Genomic DNA, 20,738 nt, shown 5'->3' with positions numbered 1-20,738 from the left:
ATCTCTGAAGCTACTGTTTGACTTGACTTGTTCAGTTAACTCATTTGCCAAGAACAACAGGAAAGTAGATACGCAGGAATAGCAGAAGTGTGCACACACACACACACATTCAAAACACACCTGCCAGGTGACATACAATGCCTGGGTTCACTGGTGCGTGTCGTCACATGATGACAGTTCCACCAGTCCTAGTGGACGTTTCTCCACACTCCGCCCTTTGTAAAGTCACATGGGACAAACTCCTACACAAGCACAAGGAGTGTCACATATCACAGAGTTTTCTCCAGAGTCAGGTGACACATTGAAATTCTGTACTTATTATTCATAATCGAAACTTTCTTGCTGGATTAAGAAAATACACTGAAGTCCAAAACCTTTGAAGATAGGAGGATCTGCTTTTGAATTATAGAGGTGGGTTTCTCCTCATTGACCTGTGATGAATGTGGGTGAGCTTCTCAAATTTGTGTATTTCAAGAATGAAAGAAGCAGCAACTGCTAAATTTACACATTTGTTAGATTATACTTTTGGTTCAAGTACATCATTTAGCATTTAACAAGCAGATGAGGCGATTAAAGAGGGAGTTTAGAAGCTGTTTTGTTAGCCGGCGCTCACCTAGTCCGGTGAAGATCCAGTTTGACCACCAGACCGCCTTAGGAAGAAGGAAGTCTTTGTGTTCAGAGTGACATGTCATATCTTGATGTCTGTAAATGTCAATCCTGCACGTTTTGACAAGCCAAAAAGGCTATTGTTTTCAAAATATTGTCTAGATATGACTATTTTTATGCAAATTTGCACAACATATTAAACTGCATATATAAATGCACATCATAAGATCATATCAATGATTTTACCAAGGTTATTTCACTTTCACATTCACATCAAGTACAAGCAGTGGTGGAATGTAATGAAGTACAAATACTTCGTTACTTTACTTAAGTACATTTTTCACGTATCTATACTTTACTTAAGTAGAATAAATAGTGCATACTTTTTACTTTTACTTCGTTACATTTTGCAGCAATTATTATACTTTATACTCCACTACATTTCTACAACGTTTCGTTACATTTTCTGATCAGTTTCAGGGCTCGAGATTAAGGCTTGCCCGGATAATAATATATAATGTACGTTATTAGCTAATGAATTGACGGTTGCGCTGTTGAGAGGAGAAATGGAAACAAACCAGCTCCGCTCACACCAGAATTGTAAGTCAGAATGTAAACTGGGCAACAGCTGGTAAGAACAATTACATTAACCCAAAACTAACTAAATTAAAATGCCACCGCTCATACAGTTTTCTTCTTTTTAATTATTAGAATTAGACATTAAGAGAATACATTTTTATGCAAGTACTTTTACTTTTAATACTTAAAGTACATTTAAAATCAGGTACTTTTTACTTTTTACTTAAGTAGGGTTGTCGTTGTAGTACTTCTACTTTTACTAAAGTAAATATATTTCTGGTTACTTGTACTTTTACTTAAGTACTGAGATTCAGTACTTCCTCCACCACTGAGTACAAGTACACATTTTTGTTTTTGTTTTATCGCAATCAAATGCTCTAACAAATTATTGGTTTGTAAACCAAATTATATTTGTGTCTGAAATCATAGAATTTTTTTGTGTGTGTAGAATATTCAAAACATTAAAAAAATTATCGGACAGCTGTTGCATGACCGTCTATTATCAGCTTTACTATCATCTTTAAAACATCAGTTAATTAGATCCAATAAAACTCTGTAAAATAATGAATTGGTTTGCTTAGAGCCAACTCAAATTAAACAAATTAGTTCAAACAAATAAACTTTTATGAGTATTTAGAACTTTCTTTTTCTTTTGAGTTCTCAAAGCTGACACATTTTAATAACATTTGAAATGTTTCATTGTTTTGAGTTTTATGAACTTGTTTCCTTTAATTTAGACTAACTTAAATTTAACTGCAACTGGGCTGGGATTTCCATTTCCCAGCATGCTTTGCCATGACACTCAAAAGGGACAGTAAATGCCAAGATTAAGTCTTATGTTGTGTGTTTTTTTTTTTTGTGTGTGTGTCTGCAAGATTAATGTTAAGTGGGGGTTTAGTATGTGTTTAATGTTTTGTTATACTAGTTTAGAAGATTGGGTTGGGTGGTTTTTTGTGTCAGTTTCCATCATGTGACGAGTGGAGCATGAGCTTAGTTTGAGAACAGATTTATGTTAAATCTATTATATTTCTGTCCTCGTTCAGCTAATGCTACCAAAGCATTGTGTAACCAATTAGCAAGGTAGCATTTGTTGAGTTAGCTAGTTAAAGCGTCAAGTTTCCACAACTGAAAATATAACAATTTTAAGTTAACTTAAATGTATGAATTAGCTTACTCAAATATTCAGAGCAATTAAAATGTATGATTACAAAATATAAATCTGCAAGTTCAGCTTACTTAAATCTTACATTTCTTAACTTGAAAAATGTGATGCAACTGATTGCCTCAATTTTAGTTTAGTTTTGCCAACATATTCGGGTTAAGAGTGTAGATGTCTTTAGCTACTACTTACATTTAATGATTAAACATGTTATAAAATGTAGACTACTTATTGTGTACATTTGCTGTTATTGACTTTGGGAAAAGTACGTTTAAAGGTAGGAGTAGCTTTAAGGGTAGATTTAAGGGATAGTTTATGTCGATGAAAACAGAAGATGTCTGTGCACCTTCGGAACCAAACTGTCCTCCAAAAAAAAAAATACGGCTCTATAGGTCGTTTTTCTAGCACCTTATTACAACCTATATTTACGTTTTAAAGTCATGCGCCCTCTAGCTGGCCTAAAAAAATGACAGTGTTGTGTTACGTGATGTCATGAAATGACGTATGACTGTTGTTACCAATCACAATGCGTGGACTTTTTACCACCATTTGTCATATTTCCATTTAGAATTTTTTTTTTTAATTATTATTATTTACAACTTCACCCATCCCTAAACCTACCCAGTGATTTATAGTGCATACACACTTTATGAGCATGTGTGTGTGTTCCCTAGGATCGAACTCACGATCGCATGATCACATGTCATTGTTGTATAGTGCAATGCTTTACCAACTGACCAATGCAAAACCTGAAATATTACGCAGATAAAAAAATAAAAATGCTTTAAAATGAAAGTGCCCCGTTGTCTATAGGAGCACATCTTTAGAAAATGCTCTTATGGGTCATATTTCATGAATTAAAATATTGTCGATAGGAGCACAACTTTAGTAAACGCTCCCATGGGTCAGATTTCAAGGAAGTGACAAACGACCTATAGACGTATTGGTTGGACATGTTTATTTTAATGTGTCTTTGTTACAGTGTAATTATACATTTAGGTACTGAGTAATATTAAGTAACTACATACTTACTAGGGCTTTGGTTTAGCTGCATATTTATCAATAAATTATAGTTATTACTACAGTAACTCCGTAACATGTATCAACGACACTGCAAAATAAAGTGTTACCGCTATTTTTAATATTTGCATCATTTTTGTTCATCCGTTTAAAATCCATGCAACCGCAAAGTACAAAAAGACATCATAAATATAAACGAGTGGTTTAATCCAAGTCTTCTTATTTGTGTTTCAAAGATGCACGTGAGTCTTATGGGTTTGGAACAACTGGAGCACTTTATTTTACAGTGTCATTGTTACAAATGTAGTTACTGTAGTAATAACTATGAATTATGCAAAATTACATGCAACTTACCCTAAACCAAACCACAATCCTAGACATACACTCCCCTAAAGGATTATTAGAAACACCTGTTCAATTTCTCATTAATGCAATTATGCAATTAATGTCAAGACAATCTTCTGAACTCCAAACTGAATGTCAGAATCGGAAAAAAATGTGATTTAAGCCATTGTGAGCGTGGCATGGTTGTTGGTGCCAGGCGGGCCGGTCTGAGTATTTCACAATCTGCTCAGTTACTGGGATTTTCACACACAACCATTATAGGGTTTACAAAGAATGGTGTGAAAAGGGAAGAACATCCAGTATGCGGCAGTCCTGTGGGAGAAAATGCCTTGTTGATGCTCGAGGTCAGAAGAGAATGGGCCGACTGATTCAAGCTGATAGAAGAGCAACTTTGACTGAAATAACCACTCGTTACAACCGAGGTATGCAGCAAAGCATTTGTGACGCCACAACACGCACAACCTTGGGCTACAACAGCAGAAGACCCCGCCGGGTACCACTCATCTCCACTACAAATAGGAAAAAGAGGCGACAATTTGCTACAAAGCCTGGAAAAATGTTGCCTGGTCTGATGAGTCTCAATTTCTGTTGAGACATTCAGATGGTAGAGTCAGAATTTGGCATGAACAGGATGAGAACATGGATCCATCATGCCTTGTTAGCACTGTGCAGGCTGGTGGTGGTGGTGTAATGGTGTGGGGGATGTTTTCTTGGCACACTTTAGGCCCCTTAGTGCCAGTTGGGCATCGTTTAAATGCCACGGCCTACCTGAGCATTGTTTCTGACCATGTCCATCCCTTTATGACCACCATGTCCCCATCCTCTGATGGCTACTTCCAGCAGGATAATGCACCATGTCACAAAGCTCAAATCATTTCAAATTGGTTTCTTGAACATGAAAATGAGTTGACTGTACTAAAATGGCCGCCACAGTCACCAGATCTTAACCCAATAGAGTATCTTTGGGATGTGGTGGAACGGGAGCTTCGTGCCCTGGATGTGCATCCCACAAATCTCCATCTGCAAGATGCTCTCCTATCAATATGGGCCAACATTTCTAAAGAATGCTTTCAACAGCTTGTTGAATCAATGCCACGAAGAATTAAGGCAGTTCTGAAGGCGAAAGGGGGTCAAACACAGTATTAGTGTGTGTTCCTAATAATCTTGTGAGTGTATAGTAGGCTAAGTACATGTAGTTAATTATTATTACACAGTACATAAATGCATGATTACACTGTAGCACTGCGAATGACAGATTGACAGAATTTTCATGTTTTGGATGAACTACCCCTTTAGAGTTACATTGTAACTACATTCACAATTGTACTTTAAATGTAACTACAGATGTATGTACGGGTCCATTAATTGTTTATTGGTGGCTTCACAAGTAGTGTCCGGCGAAGTTCATTTTTAGGATGTTTTGTTTTTTGGCACATTAGTGGCATCAAATTGTGTGTTCTGGTTGTTGTGGTTTTGGTGATTCAGTGTTTAGGTCTTTGCTTTGGTTATGTCAATCATTAATGAGGGTGTTTATCAGTGAACGATCAAAGGTCAACATTTGCAGGAAACTTGACCATCTGATATGCTGATATACAGATTGTTTGAGACTAAATAATTTATTATTCTGTTTATAATCATCGAGTCAAAATAAAATACCCTTTTTTGTCTTTTTCTCTGATTGGTTTTGTGATGATAAAAATTACTTTTCTTTTTTGCTGGACTTTTATTTGATGCTTTTCTTGGCCATCGTTTTCAGACTGAGCAAGTGAGTGAGACTGGAAAGTATTTTCACCGCTGTGAAGCCAGGAAAGTCAGACATAGAATCAAAGACAAAAAAAATCACAAAGAAAACGTTCAGACTACAGAATATCAGGACACTTGCAGATATTAACAGCAGGACAAAACACTACAAGGTAAATTTAGATGAATCACTTTCATGTTGGTGAAAGAAAATTGCATGCACATATTCTGTTTTTTATGCATTTTCTATGCATTAATCCTGTTTTCTCATATTTGTTGTTCTGAAAACTATTAATATTTATTATCAAATATACATGCATTTGAATCTGCGTTGATATGAGGTTTGGGTTAGTCAGTCAGTCGCACCTCTCAGGTCAAAGTCTCTGTTAATATCCGCTGCCCATGTGTTGGTGTGTCTGTGATTATGTAAACCATTACCGTTCACTCAATGAATGAATCAGTCCATAAGTAGGAATAATACATGGATAACAAAACAGTTTGCTTTGCAACTATTCATCCCATTTTTAAAGTACATTATGTACAATTTTGTACAAAATTTAACACATAATCCATCTTCTAAATCTATGTTTTTGCCTATAATAATTTAGGGAAATTATTTTGTGTGTGTGTGTTATTGCATCCCATCAGTCCGGCTAAATATATAGAAGGTATCGTAGTACCTTGAAGCCACAACAAATGAATCTCAGACAAAATCGAGTTTGCAATCAAAAAGAGAAAGCAATTAACATCGGCTTGGTTTTTCATAAATATATTTAGCCTAGTTTACAGCATCATATTCGCTATGCACTGGCTGTGTCAGCACTATGTTTCTCTTGGCAACAATGTCAGTATACAAAATATAATACAAGCCAAGTTATAATAATTTAGTTTCCACCTTTTTTAACTTTCTGATATGCAATGATTGCACCTTTTGTAAAGATATTTTACAACTGCTCAGCAAAATAAGCTACAGGCATCTTTTCAGATATCCGTCTACTCCCATTATTTATTGGCTTGCTTATTTTTTTTGGTGTGAGGGAGATTTTGGGGTATATTTTATTTAGAGAGGACAGTAGGAGGACAGACAGGAAATCATGGGAGAAGAGAAAGAGAGATCAGGAAAGGACCTCGGGTCGAGACTCTAAATCAGGTCACCCAAAGTGCAACCGCACCACATGTCGGAGCGCTGGCCCGCACAGCTGCGGCTCAGAAGGAAACTGGGAAGTTTTTATGTTATGAGTGACATTCGCACTATTGGGGAGTGAGTTAACGGTTCAAAATTCTCACGGTTCAGTTTTTTCCAGGTCACAGATTCGGTATAGCTATGTGTTGTACGCTATGTTTAGGGGGAGAGGGACTAATAAAGATAAAGAAAATAAGAACAATAATCAAAATACAAGCAACAGCGCACACAAATACAGCAGAACAAAGATACACAAAATAAACAGAGCTTTTCCGGTTTTTCAGGTAGCCTATCTAACAGTTGTTTTAGGTAGAAATGGAATAAAGTAAACATTGAATATAATCCTCACTGTATAAATTAAATAAAGATGAATCATGTTGATCTAACATACTGATACACGCGTTGTCTTTCTCGATTGTTTACAAAGTTAAAACATAGCCTAATATGTGTGCTAGGTCGGATAGTCACCAAGGCTGCGTCTACATTAATCCGGATAGATTAAAACGCTCTTCGTCCACTCTAACGTTTTCCAAAAGTTTCGTATCCACACTGAAACGTCAGTAAACGCCAAATTCAACTCACTGCGCATGCGTAAAAACTCATAAAAGCTCACTGAGATGAGACTTCATAAAGTTATCACGCAATTTTTCATCATTTATGAAATACGACGCACACTCAAAAGTAATCCGGTCAGGTCGTTTACATGGTGAAATGTTTCATTTGATCGATTCATGAAAAGGTTTATCCCACCCATCTCAAAACGGTTACAATTTCATTCAGTTTGGGCATTTTGATTCCGACAGGTGTTTATATGGAGCATTTTCCTTCAGATTGGACTTTTAAACCGATTACAGTGCTCCATGTAAACGCACCGACAGTAAAAAATTGCGTTACGGGGCACTTTAAAAACCGGATAGTTTATTTATAGTTTGATTTCACGTCATGTTCGAATGCATATTCGAATATCCAATAAAAAGTGACAGCCCTAGCTGTTATATGACCATATGGTTTCAACTCCTTAAGTTTTCAGCCTAAATGTTTTGTTTGTCTGTCTAGTAAGCTATAACAATCACCCAGAATGCCCCACACTGTCAAAAAAAGCGTACAAATGTGTTCCTTTTAAGGTACAAGTGGCCGTCACTGGGGTGGTACCCTTAATAGTACATTTTTGTACCTCTAAGTCAGGAGTAGGCAAGTTCGGTCCTAGAGATTTGATGTCCTCCAGAGTTTAGCTCCAACCCTTCTAAGCCACCATAGTATAAAACTCATGGCTCCCAGCATGCATTGCAGCATTAAGTATGTCACCATTGTTGAGATTCAAGCAGATTCTTAATGTCTGTGTGCGTCTAAACTTTCCCCCCTTCGAATGTTTTTAAAAATCAAAATTCAGAACATCTGTAGCATGAAAGTATCATTGGTGAATATTTTTATCATTATTTCTTTTCAGTGATGAGTTGAGTCAAATATTAATCTTCATGATACATTTTGTTTATTGCTTCTTCTTCTTCTTCTTCTTCTTCTTCTTCTTCTTCTTCTTCTTCTTCTTCTTCTTCTTCTTCTTTTTGTACACTGTAACAAAAACCACAAACTTACTTAAAAATCCAAGTCAAACTGCCCAACTAAAGGAAACACTGATCACCATAATGGTGACCAAACATTTTCAATGAAACATCAGTATCTAAACCTGTTAATTCTCAATAAGAGCTTCACGTCTTTCAGGGTTGGAGCCAAACTCTGCAGGACAGCGGCTCACTAGGACCGAACTGAGGAAAACGATGTTATAATTGTACCCTAACGACCAATTGTGTACCTTTAAAGGTACAGTTATATGTTTTGTTCCCCAAGGAACAAAATTGTACCTCGACTGTACCTTTTTTTTTTTTTTTTTTGAGAGTGCAGTTACTGCATCGGTCATGCAGAAAGCTCTTGCAATAGTAGAGTACTGCACTTGTTTTCTCTCAGAACAACAGCTTGAACACACTCAAAACTCCTTGAACACAGGCTTGGCATGTTGCTACTTGCCAGTGTGTTTAGTAATGTCCAAAAGACTCATACAATAAACATCATGAGTAAATAAAACACCTTGTGCACACAGATGACTTTGTGGAAATCCATTCAGCAAGATCCTCACTAAGCATTATGGGGAGTTTAGTCATCGAGTATGCAGTGTTTGTTCCCTTGTATTACAGTAGATTTTGGGATTGAATGAGGGTGGTTTTGGGCATCACGGGTTCGATTGATGATGTGAACACTGTTTTCCTAAAATCATGAACCGGATATTAAATGTGGCGTGGGGTACGGTTCATGTGAGCTCTGGTTTACTTCACTGCTGATATGAACGCAATCGTGAAAGTGAACTGCGGCAGACACAAATTATGTGTTGGTGCTTTGGGAATTAACAAAATTAATGTGAGCAACTCCATCCATTTTGGCACCTTCTCTTTCATAGTCATTAGCAAAATGGGTCGGCAGATTTGACCCCAAATAGAGGGCAATGACATCACTTTCCCGCCAGAAAACGCCCCCTCAGCTGAGTGGCTGCATGACTGGAGTTAAGAGGGGAAAACGTGAGCAAAACAAACGGTTAACAGTTTAAACTAAAGTTTGGACTCGATGTAGTGTTTCTTACAACTTATCAAAGATCCAGTGATCCATGAATATTGACATGCAGCCAGGAATGATTTTGATACATAAATATTTATCACTGCACTGTAAAAAATCCGACTCACAAAAATGTAGACTAATGATTATGTTTTAGTTAACTGGACAAAAAAGTTGCCTTAACCAGTGAAAATAAGTTGGTTCAACAATTGTTCGATTAAACGAATCTAAAATTCGGTTTGTATTTGCAAGTAGGGCACGGCGATCAAACGATAACGATAATTATCACGATATAATTTTCTTCGATGAAACGATAACAACAGTTCGATAAATTCTCGATATAATGCTTACGTATGCGTAATGCTGCGCATGCATATTGCAGACCGGGCTTCTGGGCGCTGCACGCGCTGTTGTTTACAGTCAGTGGCGGACAGGCTTGGAGGATCGGAGTGAAGTGGAGCGATACAAATGAGAGATAGTGAAGAAAACTCTGGGCTCACGACCAGCTCGGAGGACACAGATATCACTAGGCGCGTTTCCATTACCCTTCAAAATGCGCAAATTGAAATTGCGATTTGAAAATACGCCCAATGGAAACGCGGCAATTTCGCAAAAACTCCCATATAACGCAAAAAAGTTTTTACGCTCTCATGAGGTGGTTTTTCAGGCAATTCGAAAAAGGACATTTTTATAAAAACTGCAATGGAAACGTTTTTTTCGCATTTGCATGTCACCTGTTGCGGAGACGCATTGCTGCAACATAGGGCTTATATATTATATTTTCCACTCAATTGTGTCGTAAAAACAAGATAATGTAGTTAAAAGGACATATATTTTCTCCTAATATGGACTAGATGCTATATATACTGTAATTAAGACATATATTCAAGAAATGTGTTTAAACAGAAAGAGCAGTTTCAGCCTTACTCAAAGGCAGAGGAAACAGGCCAGCTACGCACGTCAATCCATTCCAGACGATCTTAGTTTGCTTCTTATTTAATAAACAGGCAATTCATTTATGAAACATCGATCAAAATAAAAATACAATTTATACAAAACTAAATATTTTTTTTAAAAAAAGACTTTCTAGAAAATAAAACTGGAAGTGATCAAAATCATGTGACTCCCCAGGTCTCAAACATATTGCGATTCTTGCGCATGCTGCTCACTTTTCATAATCAACATATAAATTAAAATAATAATATTACAGGCTAATGTTTAGGCCTGAACGTAACCTATTTAGTTTCGTAGTTAGGCTATGTTTCCTTTAACCCACGGCCGATAAAAGCGCCAACGTTTTCTCATTTTTTCCTTCTTCCTTTAAGAGAGATGAAACAATTCACAATACTCTTGTCATTTTTAGCTATACAGATGAGTTCAAGACATAATTATAAACTATAAACTGTCTATTTTTATTTGTGGACTCAGGGCACTAATTATTTTGCATGCACTCACTCCAAACGCTGTCTTCATTTCAAAAAAAAATTTTTGTTTATTAAATGCCATTTTTTCTTTTCCAAAGCATTTCTAAATTCAGTTCATATGCCCATCAAACGAAATGTCTAGCCAAAATAACGAAAGTGGTAAAAATAAAAAAAAATAAAAAATTTGAGTTAACATGCAAATTCAAACATTTCGCTCTTCTCTATATGTGTCAACCTGGCGAGCGTAAAAGTCGATCATTCTTTACTGATGACGGTTTGTTTGGAGAGAAGACGAGGCGGAGTTCTTTATTAAACTCATAAAAGACAATATAGGATTACAGTAATACTGGAGTCTAAACTCAGAAATGCTACATTATCATGAAGACCTTGAAGCAGATCTGACACACACACACACACACACACACACACACACACCTCAACACCTTAAGTAACCTAAGGAGCTTTCCTTGCCATTAATGCTTGAATAACACATATGTCTTCTTTCAATAAAAATAATGGCTAGTGCGGTGGATGGGATATACCTGTACAAACCTACCAAGGGCCATCGTTTTGGAATGACCTATCGCGAGAGGAAAGTAATATGTTTTAGTCGCATAACTGCAGCTATGGAAACGCTGTCATTTCGCAACAGTTTTTTATTGACATTTAAGAAATATCGCAAAAGTTTTTCGCAAATCTGTAATGGAAGCGCAGCTACTGACAATTTAGTTCGCTCAACTTCCATCCGACATAAAACAGCAATGTACGTGGACTGCTTATCATAGGTTCACCAAGCGGAATTTAATTATTAAATTATTGTGTTTCTTCGAAGTTCTTCCATATAACATTGAGCTCAACACAGCGGTAAATCTACATTAACTACATTCACACAAAGGCTTATTACCTTGTTAGCTGTAGTGGGTGACTTAACTACAACAAGCTAACGCTACCGAACTATAATCACTAAAAGCGAGAGAGAGAGAGAGAGAGAGATGCACAGTGGACCTTTTTTTTTTGTTGTTGCCCGTTTGCATGTTTAGTGTTTTACTACTTACACGATTTAGTAATGATATTATTGATATACAGTGTAGAGTAAAAAAATGCTGACCACAATTAAGATTTTAATAAATAAATCTACCTCAGTTTTAGTAAATTGTTCACCTGTTTGGGAAGTGTGTGTCATGTTTTGACAATAACGGACAGTTTAAAACAACAGTTAACGGTCTGTTTTCTCTTTCACTCAGGAGGAAAAATATGCCTTTAAACTTATAAGAAATAAAGATCTTACATTTATCGTGATATTTATCGATATCGACTAATATGGAAAATTATATCGTGATAATTTTTTTGGGCCATATCGCCCAGCCCTAATTGTAAGTTAACAAAGACGCAAGTTGCAACAAGTTAACAATGCATTCTGGGTGCATCATGCAAAACTCATCCATAATGTGTTCGATTTATATAGCGCTTTTCAAGGCACTCAAAGCGCTTTACATTGAAGGGGGAATCTCCTCAACCACCACTAATGTGCAGCACCACCTGGATGATGCGACGGCAGCCATATTGCGCCAGAACGCTCACCACACACCAGCTGATTGGTGGAGAGGAGACAGAGTGATGAAGCCAATCAGGAGAGGGGGATTGTTAGGAGGCCATGATGGACAGGGGCCAATGGGCAAATGGTTACACCCCTACTCTTTATCGAAGGACATTTTTAATGACCACAGAGAGTCGGGACCTCGGTTTAACGTCTCATCCGAAAGACGGTGCTCTTTGTCAGTATAGTGTCCCCATCGCTATACTGGGGTGTTAGGACCCACACAGACCACAGGGTGAGCGCCCCCTGCTGGCCTCACTAACACCTCTACCAGCAGCTCCTGGTTTTCCCAGTTGGTCTCCCATCCAGGTACTGACCAGGCTCAGCCCTGCTTAGCTTCAGTGGGAAACCAGTCTTGGGCTGCAGGGTGATATGGCTGCTGTTAATGGCTCCATGGCTCCCAGCATGCATTGCGGCATGAAGCATGTCACCGTTGTTGAGATTCATAGGCTGATTCTTGAGTAAATCTCACAGGAGGTCAAAGTGCTTACTGTATTATTGGTTTTAAAACTTATTTAGCTTTTCTGATTAAAACCGTGCTGGATCTTTTCTAGCACCACAATAAAACAAAGTTAATCGTATATTGCTCATATTAAACTCAGTCATAAAATCAGTGAATTAAACCATACACAATGATTTAATTCTTATTCAGCAGCCAAAGAAACCCTATCATTAAAAGGTCGTCAAACTGCCCAACTGAAGAAAACACTAATCACCATGATGGTGAAAATTCAACACAAAATAAAATGAAAAAAATGATAAAAACTCAATCAGCTGAACAAAAGATCTTAAATTGGGAGACATGTGACCTCAGTTAATAGAGTTAATTGAACTACTTTGTGTAAAAGTTGAGTAAACTCAAAAACGCTGTGCAGCAAGTTGCCTTATAGATTTTTAAGTTATGTCAACTTTTCTTTTTTTACAGTGTGTCAGTCTTCACAATTTCGAGAGTGAATCCCGCATTTATATGAGGATGGGCCTTTGTATTTAAGTGCGTATGTGGCCACTTGTCAAGAATGGAACAGCCAGAGTATTTAAACATCTGCTTACCTCTCTCAGCTGTTCCAGCATCCACCACCTTCATCTTAGTCATCTTCTTGCCCTACATAATCATATTTAGTCACTGTGCAGGTATATCAGAGCTCGAGAAGCTGCTTTATCGAGCCTCTCATCAGTAGACAGCAAGCCAAATAAGTTTTACCTAATTTATCTTAAAGGGGCGGTTCCGTGTTTTTTTTCTAGTCTTGGTCGTGTTTATGGGGCGCAGTATAACATGTCTTAATTTTTTTTATGCCATATTTTTCTTCTATTCTCCCTTTATTCCACACCGCTGTCTCCACTGTCCTTTGAACGGCTTGTCTACTTCCTGCTTCTCTGAAGCCCATCCCTCCGAAAAACGCAATGGTCTTAGATTGGTCAGATGGCCAAATGTAGTTTCCTGTATTTTTATTGGCTGAAGTGCCAAGCACAGGTCGTCCTAAAGCCACGCCCCTTCCCATTACGGGCAGAAGTCACATCTGCTGAGACTAGCGAGGGTTTATGATGTCACCAACCCAGGAAGAAGCTCGTTGTAGTCCAAACCGGCCATTTTTGTTGGCAATAAACTGCCGTAACATTAAAAGACAATATCTCCGTTTGCATTGAACTTTCAGCGCTGTAACTTTGCAGAGACTGTTTATGCTCAAGCAGCGACATTACACACTTACTAAAGTTAAAAAAGGCAAATCGCATGGAACAAGCCCTTTAAGATTAAATAAACTTATTAAAGGCCTAATTATATATGTATATATATATATATATATATATATATATATATATATATATATATATATATATATATATATATATATATATATATATATATATTATACATAGTTATCCTAGAACAGCGAGCAAAGAGCACTCCCTTTATAATAAAGTGAATGCACCTACATTTCAAATATATTACTGATCTGCCCGCACAAATTTGGACAGAGCCACTATATGATGCATATGCGAATGTTGGATTGGAAAAGGTAAAACATTTATGAATAACCTGGACGTCCTGGAAAAACCAGCTTGACCAGCTCATTCCGGTAGGACTACCCAAAACCTGAAGCCATGTGACAAAAACAGGAAAGAGATGTGAATGAGGATTTGGGGAGAATTTGGGAGAGTACAAACTGCACAATGTCTTGTTCATAATAATACAGAGGAAGAAGGGCTTCACATATTCACAGATTGACATTTAAATATCAAACATTGCATTTTCTCCCTCCTGTGAGATAAAAATGGAGATTGTACAGCTCATTCAGTCTGACTATCTGTAGCACAGCTACATGATTTGTTTCAGTAGTTTTTAGTGGAAGTTCCTCAACCCACATGGGTTGATTGCATTCTCTCTCTCTCTTTTATTTATTATTATTTATTTATTTTCAACAACAAAAAAATGAATTTAACACTTCAGAATATGGTTCATTGTGTTCTCTGAAAATGAATGGTACAGTAACGACTTGATTCTGATTGGTCAGTCGCTCGTCATACCGTCCATCCGGGAACTTTCATGTCAATCACACGGACTCGCGCTAGTTTTTCAAACGCTCGCAACTGCTGCCATCTTACGTCTTATATATTTATTAATTGCACTGAAAATTAATTCGGACTTCATTATTAATAATAGTACTGTAATATTGTTGCTGTGTTCATCTTTTTGTTAAGACAATGTTTTGTTCACTGTAATTGATTTATACGACAATAATAAACAGGTAAGATTTCAAAGCAGTTTAATATTAAAACAATATCAATATATTGTATCCCCATAATTATTTATGTGGTTTAATAAGTGGTATGACTGTACTTTATCCTATGTTCGTCTAGTATGAACTTATTCAGTAGCTTGCTAGCTAGCAACTGCATGTTTTAATCGAGGAAGCGTTGCGTTCAGTGAGCTAATAAAATAAATATTCAAATTTTTTAAAATTATGTGAAAAGTAGTCGTGTTTTAAGCGGGATAATGTACATCTAGCCGGTTGTAAATCGGTGCTCTAGCATTGGTTTTGGACAATATGTAAATTTCAAACCCCTCTAAAATAAGAATAATTCTGTCCTCCAGACTAGACTTTCTATTATTATATTTTATATGTGTTTTTTAACCAAGTGAACACAGTAAAACTGCACTGGTACATGAATTCAAGTTTGGAACATGGAAACATGCAGCTCTGTTTTCACGGGGCATGTTTTAAAGACAGTTTAAGGTTAAACACTGTTAGTTAACCCCAATAAATATATATATATTCTGTTATTAATTCTTCACCCTCATGTTGTTCCAAATGCATAAGACTTTTGTTCATCTTCAGAACACAAATGAAGATATTTCTGATGAAATCTGAGCGCTTTCTGTCCCTCCATTGACAGCTACGCAACTACCAATTTGACGCTTCAAAAAGTTCTTAAAGAGATTGTAAAACTAATCCATATGAATTGAATGGTTTAGTCTATGGGTCAGATTTACTAAAAAGGGCAAATTAGCATGAGAGCGCAATTCCAAAAAAGCGCAGATGACGGAGTGTAAAGTTCAGCGCGTGATCTACTGACTCATTTCCATATTGACCAACACATCTACCAGTTAGCGTCTGATTTTAGACTAGGGGTGTAATGGTGGCAGTTTTTTACCACCACTGGTCTAGGGGTGTGCCGGTGAATGTGAACCACAGCATTTACACAATAAATAATAGGTTCACAATTAAATGTAACCTTGCAGCCATGGAAACATAACATTTCACATATATAACTTTTATTCACATATAAACATTGATCAGCGAATATAAACAGAATCTCAACCAAACCTGCATGAAATGTGAGAAACAAACCACTTTCTAAACCTCAAAGGTGCTGCGTAACACGAGAATAAACCTCATTGGTTCTTAAGGAACCAATTTTATCAAAAATCAGATTTTATCAAAAATATCTTAATTTGCGTTCAGAAGACAAACAAATTTCTTACAGGTTTGGAACGGCGTGTTTACAGTTCCATAAATTGTTTTGAGTTTTATGTCTGCTTTATTGTTTTCCAGAGATGGATGCGGGGCCATTTAGCAGGAGACAGTGGGGGACACAGTCTTTACGGATCACAGCCAAAGAGCTCTCATTGGTTGGGGGTCGCGGCAAGAATAATGCCATCACTGAGCGCTTCTCCAGGTGAGTGATATTCCCTTTATTTCTTCATATTAACACTGCTTATCACATGGCTCTGGGGAATGCTTAAAGAAAAAAGTATCTTGATTAACAAAATATGTAAGCATCATAAACTATTGTTGGTCACCAAGCTTATTTTCAACAATAATCAAAAAGCCAATATAAAAATCCTGTTGAATTTTTGTCAAGGGAACCAGGGAGATGCAAACTTACAGGATGGTCTTCAGAAATATGTAATTCAAGCAACCAATTTCTGCAGTTTCATACAAATTGGAATATGTATCGGTGCCCTCTTGCATGTCAAAACTGTTATTGTCTCCTAAATAGACTTTTGGAGGGCTTCCTCATTACTTCTGTAGTTTCCATCCACTTATTTGTATGCACATTTTGGGATAGAGCATAAAAAAATGCTAGATGTGTAGCCTGACAAGCCAGACCCACATCAAGATGTTTGGTCTGGAAACTCACCATTGACGGCTCAATCCGAGGGGCGGATAAACGGTTGTCTTTCAAACTCCCTCTGCACGCGATAGGATAGCGCTACAACCAACCAGAGCAACGAAGGTGAAGCAGAGCTCGTATCCGGTCGGCTAAACTCCGAACACATCTTCCCTTTTTAAGAATGACTTCAGTGCCGTTCTTTGTTCTTTTCTCAGAGAAAAGCTTAACTCAAGTCTTCCAGAGTCTGATTCGAAAGACCGCCGTTCGCCAGTTTCTGTGTTTACTAGAAGCACGCAAACGCAACTCTGCCGTCATGATGTTAAGCCCCGCCCACTGACTCTATACACAATGTGATTGGCCTGACCAGAGTTTGGCGTTTACAGCTCAGAAGTGTATTAAGAGTTGCTAGACGAGATTAGATTTGCTGCCGCTTGGGTGCGTCTAGATTTCTAGGCTACTAGATGTGCATACACTTTAAAAATGCACAAAAAAACATATGCACTTGAGGCTGAAACCTTTTTTTTATCCGATAAGGAGACATGCGCATAAACAGTGATGGAAACCTATTTTTCGAAAATCTCTCATCAAAAAACTCACATGACTTTGCCTCCAATTGGATAAATGGACTAACCAGCAGACCAATCACATCACAGCATCTTAAATGTTGGTTTGATTGGTCTGAATTTCCTGAGCCAAGTCTGTCATCATCAGAATGATTTGGTTTAATTCTCTCTCAAGCGTCTCACATGATTGTTTTCCCAAACAACAGTATCCGAACACAAGAGAACGTGACTGCGTTTATTACGTTTGGTCTAAAGTGGTTTAAGATGGAGGAAAAAAGAGCCACAGTTTATTCCCCGATTACAGCAACTTCCATCTTTATACAGATATGTTGCGCCAATTTGCCAGGAAGTGATGATTTTGCTCTCTTAAACACATGGGATGGAAACACTGTTTCATTTGTTAAGTTCACAGCTTTGAATGGAGCATTACTGTTTTAATACATGGCTAGAAACTCTTTAAATATAGCAAAAATGCAAAACCATCACTCAAAACAAACAATTAACCATTAAGAGACACAATAGCTGATCCAGAGAGGACTTAAGGAAAATAAGGAAGATAACCTGGATTGATAGTAGAATTGTAAAATAAGGTAGGGCCATTATAGGACCAAGATCATGAGAATGTTCCCACCAGTTTGAAAATTATCATGCTATCAGCTTTCCTGTAGCTCAACCAGTAGAGCAAGACGCTAGCAACGCCAAGGTCATGGGTTCGATTCCCAGGGAGAGCAAGAACTGACAATAATGTAAAATGTGTACCTTGAATGCAATCTAAGTCGCTTTGGATAAAAGCGTCTGCCAAATGAATAAATGTAAATGCTATAACATTAAAATATCCATATATAAAATAATTAACTTTGTCAAAACTGGTTCAGATCTCTCTTGAAGCCAACATGGAAGTGACTTAAACTGCAGTTCACCGACTGGCCGCTAGAGACAGGCTCCAGAAGGGAGTCAAATCTTTATCTCCCTCATGTTAAAATGCCCAACTTTACAGAAAAAACATGTTCACAGTCTGGTACAAAAAGTGGTTTTGGTCTATACAACTAATTGTGCGCTTCATGACCACTGTGAGAGGGGTGAATGTTTTTATAACTCATCTGTTTAAATTATATTAAGCCTTAAAATTCTGCATAATTGAGGGCGTGGTCACTTTGAGTGGCGTGTGGATTGCCGCTGCTGTCACTACTAGCCGTTTGTCTGCTGTCTGTTAGCCGTCGCGTCACCTCAGCTAACTTCAGCCTCTGAACTTTGGCATCTCTGCCATGTTTGTGCTTTTTTCGGGATTATTTCATACAATTATCAAATAATATGACTTGCTGTGTGGTTAATTGTACTAACAGACCGTCAAAGAAGTATGGGCCCAATTTTTTCCAGTGAGTGAAATTCTAATTATATTTATTAATGTATTTATTATTTAGACTTTTATTTAAAACTTTACTACACTCCAGAATCCGACAGACTGTGATTAGCTGTAGGCGGAAACCATAAACAGTCTGAAACATTGTAAAATAATGTTACGCCTGGATTTCTTAAATAAGACTATTTTGGAAGTTTTAATTGTTGACATGTTCTCAAAAATATGTGTAGGAAATAGGCCTGTAATTACTCAAGAATAGACTGCAACAGAACAGAATGAGGACTGTTATGTCCACCAATTTCTAAAATACATTTATTAGGCACCTCAGCTCCAGCCACGTCTCACCTCTTTACCCATTTTTGGTTACAGATCTGGGAGTGAAACTCTGCCAAGATGGCGACAGCTGGCTCTGGCCACTTTGGGCTTCAAAAAAGCTCTTTTCAATCTGAATCTTATTTACTTATCAAGCACTTTAAAAATAACATTAGCCAAAGTGCTGTACATTGTCAATACACAATGTACAGCACTTGTATTGCTTCAGAAACCTACGGGTGACGTCACGGACACCACGTCCATTGTTTTATACAGTATGGTTCAGATTAGTGAGCTCAAGCATGGGTTTACTTACTCCAGTACATTATGAAGCCCTTATTTTAATGTTTTATTATTTATTATGGGCCAGGGACAGACAGGACTTGATTTATTAAGGAATGTATGATTCATTTGTTTTACTTATCTTAGTGTCAGTGCCCCAAACCAACATTATCACTTCAACAATGATTATTATTTCTTTAAAAGAGAATAAAATATGAATTGAGCGTCAGTTGTAAAACTAGCAGCTTTATGGAGACATACAGTACAGCTCATGTCATTTGAGATCATTTAAAGATTGCTACAGACACAGATATTGGCTCTGTAGCAAAACCCCGCAGCTTATGGCTCTCAGGTGAAAGCAAGAACAGGAAAGATGACAAATGTTTGCTATGACTGCCAGTAGGGGGCAACAATTGGCCAACTCCATTTGAACCAATATTTCTAATCTTTCCATCCTTGCTTTCACCTGAGAGCCATACGCTTTGGGCACAGTTATCAACTAAGCAGAGTAGTTGATTAACTGCTTTCCCATTAATTAACCATATTGGTTTTTATTTATGTTTTGAATCGATAGTTTGAACATTTTGGCTGATGCCGATAAACTATAATTCTTTATATTTGAAAAGATAAATCTAAATTCAAAATGTGTATGTCATTTTTGAGAGCCTGATTACAAAAACAAAAGTCTCACCATTAAAGCCATGTCCCAAACACACAATTATAATTTTATGTAGCTATATGACAGATTTGGGGCCTTAATTAAATGTGTGTGTGCTGCTGTACGTACCTGTGTGTGTGTAATCATCAGAGTGTACACGCGTTGTGCACCGCCTATAGGCTCATATTACTAACACACCCTTTAAATAACACAGAAATACTGCACTATTGACTTTAGAGAAGGTTTGTGTTGGTCGTTTTCAGTTCCTCATAAACATTTTTAACATTTACTCATACTTTTCTTTTTCTTCTCTTTCCTTCTTTTCTCTTTTTAGATATCAGAAAGCCGCTGAGGAGGCGAGCGCAGACAAGAAAAAATCGGTAAGTGTTACTGGAGCACCGTATGGAAGTTACAAAGATAGAACAATTTCATATGTATTATTATTTATCTAATGTGTCATTGAAATGTTTATGGATTTTATGTAATTCACTGTAAATATAACCTCATTCCTAACCGGTTTGACTTTTTTCCATGAAACACTGAATGAGAAATGTACAGTACTGCATTTTAGCTTTTTTGTACATTTCTACTTTTGTGTTTCACCCAGTAAAGTAAGTTGTACCAGTTTGGAATGACATGAGATAGAGCTGCACGATTAATCGTTAAAAGATCTAGATTCAAACGCCCACGCAATC

At 37.2% G+C, this 20,738-nt stretch overlaps 1 protein-coding gene across 3 annotated transcripts in view; it reads left to right on the top strand.

Annotated features, from left to right (window-relative positions):
* The first annotated feature begins 256 nt into the window (after positions 1-256).
* Positions 257-20,738, top strand: part of lima1b (LIM domain and actin binding 1b) — a 52,753-nt gene continuing 32,271 nt past the window's right edge. The window contains exons 1-3 of one of the 3 annotated variants that reach the window (XM_067431298.1): positions 257-411; positions 16,307-16,430; positions 20,378-20,423. In XM_067431298.1, coding sequence (XP_067287399.1) covers positions 16,309-16,430; positions 20,378-20,423 — 168 coding nt within the window. In that variant the 5' untranslated portion in view covers positions 257-411; positions 16,307-16,308. Of the gene's footprint in view, positions 412-5,276; positions 5,623-14,844; positions 14,999-16,306; positions 16,431-20,377; positions 20,424-20,738 lie in introns of those variants that run through there. The other 2 variants (XM_067431299.1, XM_067431300.1) reach the window with 2 other exon arrangements.

The sequence above is a fragment of the Pseudorasbora parva genome, chromosome 22 (assembly GCF_024679245.1).
Source record: "Pseudorasbora parva isolate DD20220531a chromosome 22, ASM2467924v1, whole genome shotgun sequence".
NCBI classification, from domain to species: Eukaryota; Metazoa; Chordata; class Actinopteri; order Cypriniformes; family Gobionidae; genus Pseudorasbora; species Pseudorasbora parva.
This window is presented reverse-complemented; position numbering and strand designations above follow the sequence as displayed.